This window comes from Oryza brachyantha, chromosome 5, assembly GCF_000231095.2.
Source record: "Oryza brachyantha chromosome 5, ObraRS2, whole genome shotgun sequence".
NCBI classification, from domain to species: Eukaryota; Viridiplantae; Streptophyta; class Magnoliopsida; order Poales; family Poaceae; genus Oryza; species Oryza brachyantha.
Window position 1 is genome coordinate 10,787,994 of NC_023167.2, and position 3,677 is coordinate 10,791,670.

A 3,677-nucleotide genomic window follows, 5' to 3' on the forward strand; every position below is an offset into this window, starting at 1 on the left:
GCCGGTTACTGTAGTAGGCCGGCATGGCATGGCTGGTTATACTCTTTTTTTTTTTCTCCTTTGTCATGGTTTTCTCAATTACTAGTTTTTACATGACAAAGTTTTTAACGAGGCAGCCATGTAATATATGTATGCATCAATAAAAAGGTCACTACTAATTTAATTCCTCTAGTATTTCTCTACCCATAATCACATTTATCACTTTTTCCCTCCAGTAAACATCAAAATATCAATCAAACATGTAAGTAAATTAATCATATTTTATTTTCTACCTCCATATTTTCATAAAGTTTAGATTTTAAATTTTTCTCAGATACCCAATAATTTCCTAAAGTTTTTATTTTTATCTAATATATTTTATATCCTTTTTTTTCTATTTACCATATAATTTCTCTTTTTTTTTCCAACTCGACGCCTCCACCTCCACGTACCACGGCCGTCGGCACCGCCCACGCCCACGCGGCATGCCCTCCGCTCCACCGCGTCCACGCGTCGGCGCCCCGCTGGCCTGTGGCGGCCCGCCCGCTTTGCCTCCGCCGCGGATACGTCGGCCCGCTTCCGTGCCCGTGCTGATAGACGGCCCACGTGTCGGCACGGGAAGCTTCTGGGCCGTGTCAGCAGCAGGTGGGCCGGCACGGCACGGCCCGCTTCCTCAACCGTGCCGTGGGCTGTGCCAGCCCGCACGGCCCATTTGGCCGTGACACGTTGCAGGGGAGAAGCACCGGTGGCGATGCGTGGGAGGGTGGTGATTAGTTCAGCGTAATTAATCCCTAATCCATCTTACAACTAGCTTTAAATTAGAGCTAACGCTAGTCTAATCACCTCTTCCTTCTCCAGCCCCGCAACCGCAAGCGCAAGAAACACACAAGCCGGATTCGCCGTTCGCTCCGCCTCCTCGTCGCCGGCGAAGATCCGCCATGCCTCGCCTCCCCCTCCTCCTCCTTATCGTAGCCGCGGGTGCCGCGGCGGGCGGCGGCGCGGCGAAGCCGACGGCGTACGAGGCGCTGGCGACGTTCGACTTCCCGCCGGGGATCCTCCCCAAGGGGGTGGTGTCCTACACCCTCGACGACGCCACCGGCGACTTCACGGCCGCGCTCAACACCACCTCCACCTGCGCCTTCTCCATCCAGGGCTCCTACTCGCTCCGCTACCAGCCCAGGCTCTCCGGCCGCATCGCCGCCGACCGCCTCACCAACCTCCAGGGGGTCTCCGTCAAGATCCTCTTCCTCTGGGTCAACATCGTCGAGGTCACGCGCCACGGCGACGACCTCGGCTTCTCCGTCGGCATCGCCTCCGCCGACTTCGGCGTCGACAACTTCCTCGAGTCCCCGCAGTGCGGCTGCGGCTTCGACTGCAACGACGCCGATCTCTCGCTGCCGCTGCCGGAGCCGGAGCCCCGCCTGCGGCTGCGAGGTGCGTTCTAGAATCCTAGCCCGATCCGCCGCTCCATGAAATTTTCTTGGATAATGCTGTTGATGTGAGCCGCGCGATCTGAATCTGCTATCTTAGATGGGTTAATAAACAACAAATGTCCCAACTTTTTGATGGGATATCAAAAATTCAGAGCTCGATTTCATATGTTTCTTGCACTGTTTCAGACAGATTAGACTTTAGAGAGGATCCACAGGAGAAAGTAAGATCAGCTGAAATTTCTTGTACACAAACTCTTTGGGAATTGTAATTGGGGGAAGAAAAAAGGCCTTTTGATAATTATCTTCTTTAGCTTGTACTTCTGAAGCATCTGCATAAATATAGTTGCAAAGTTTGTTGAGATGCCAGAATCATTTCTTGGATTCTATGGTAGGTGTGTAATTGTCTGTTCTGGTTTTGTGTTAGTTAGTTAGTTGAAGGTTTCAAAGAACTGCAATTTCAATGTAGTGCAGGCAACATTGTAGTTAAGATGATAACATGGGGAAATTTTAAGGAAGGGTACATCTTTGCCATGAGAAGAATTGACACAATTTCAAAACTATTTCAAAACGGCAACAAATGTTAAATTGTGCACAGAATTGTGATAACCAGGTGAGAAGTACGCTCAGGATGATTAGTGTGGCGAGGTCAATTTTTTTTTCACTACGAATGCTTATTCCAAGCATAACACATTCTGTAGACCTGTCCTTTGACATCTACATAACAATTATCTCCCACTTTAAGAATTGAAAGAGATGTGGTTAGATCTATCATGCTTGCATGGTTGTTTAATTATTTTTCCCCAACTCCGTTTTGAAATCCCTTAGGATCAAATAAAACAACAAGCATTGAATAGGTCGAGGTTGCAAGAAAGAAATAAACATTCTGGATTTTGATTGTTATTACAATTGACTAGGTTTATCCTATATAATTGGTCACAAATGCCATGGCAGATAACGATTATCTCAGAAATGTTCATACTGCCTATGGGAATGAAATGTTTGGTCCGGGGTGCTGTGGAATTCAAACTGGGGTTCATCCTGAAATTCTGAAATCCCAATAATCATGAATACAACCTAAAGAACAGAGCATAGTCGTGCCTCTGAAGTCCCAAAACCAATTGAAGTACAGCTAAAAAAACTAATTGAAGTACAAAAGGGCCAGTCATACTCGCATAGAAACAGATCATATTGTCAAAAAATAAACTTTGTATAATTGAAGTATACAATTTTTATATTAGGATTATTTCATATTTGTGATTTAAGTCATTTTACCATATCTGTTTTGTTTGATCGTGTTTTCCTTATCTGGTGATGTTCATAGTGGACCCTTGATTCGTTCTCAAGGGGGGCTTAAAAAGATTAGAATATACAAAACATAAGTCAAATTTAATCTAACTTGTTTTCATGAGCACGCTTTCCAAACTGCTAAACGATGTGTGTGTGTTTTTCAAAAAAATTTAGCTAATACTTAATTAACCATGCATTAATTCACCGGTCTATGTTTCAAGTTAAGCTAGTATATATCTATTCTTAAATATAAGAAATTCTGCGTATGAATCTGGGTGGACAAATGCTTGTCTACATTCATCATAAAAATCCCTTGCATGTAAGGACTTGCATGTAAGGACGTACTCCCTCTATCCCCAAAAAAATGAATTCTCCGGTTTCCGTATCTAACTTGTTGACCATCTGTCTTATTCAAAAAAATTCAGGAAATTAAAAAAAATTAGTCACACATAAAGTAATATTCATGATTTATCATCTAATAAAAAAATATCAATTGCAAAAAAAATTAAATAAGATGATTTATCATCTAATAAAAAATATCAATCATAAAAAAAAATTAAATAAGACGAAGTGTCAAAAATTGAAGGTAAAAAGTGAAAAATTAGTTTATTCTGGGACGGGTGGAGTAAGGAGTAACTAATTAGTATTGCTCTAATCCACCACTCCGTTTTGCTTATGAGAGGAGGCAGAACTTTCCAACCCATGTCGAACACAGCCTTAGACTAGTGAAATATAAGCAGCAGCATTCCATCTGAAACTGAGAAAACTGGAGGCTTTGCAGTCAGTCTTTCAGCACGGGGATTGAAGGTTGTTCCATACGAAATGCCTACATTCCGTGCAAAAGGCGCGAATGTTTTGAGCTGCGGGTAATCGTTAATCTGCTTTATTAGAGTTGTTTTAGCTATGTTTCAGTTTGGACTTTGGACCAGAGGTAAGACACCATGGTCACTCTAGGCTAATACCTCCGGTCCATTGAAA

General features: G+C 43.5%; 1 protein-coding gene across 1 annotated transcript; it reads left to right on the forward strand.

The window, feature by feature from the left end:
- The first annotated feature begins 791 nt into the window (after positions 1–791).
- Positions 792–1,658, forward strand: LOC102700338. Its single transcript, XM_040524329.1, has one exon. It carries the CDS (start codon positions 918–920, stop codon positions 1,422–1,424), a length of 507 nt encoding a protein of 168 aa, XP_040380263.1. The 5' UTR covers positions 792–917; the 3' UTR covers positions 1,425–1,658.
- Positions 1,659–3,677: the final 2,019 nt, after the last annotated feature.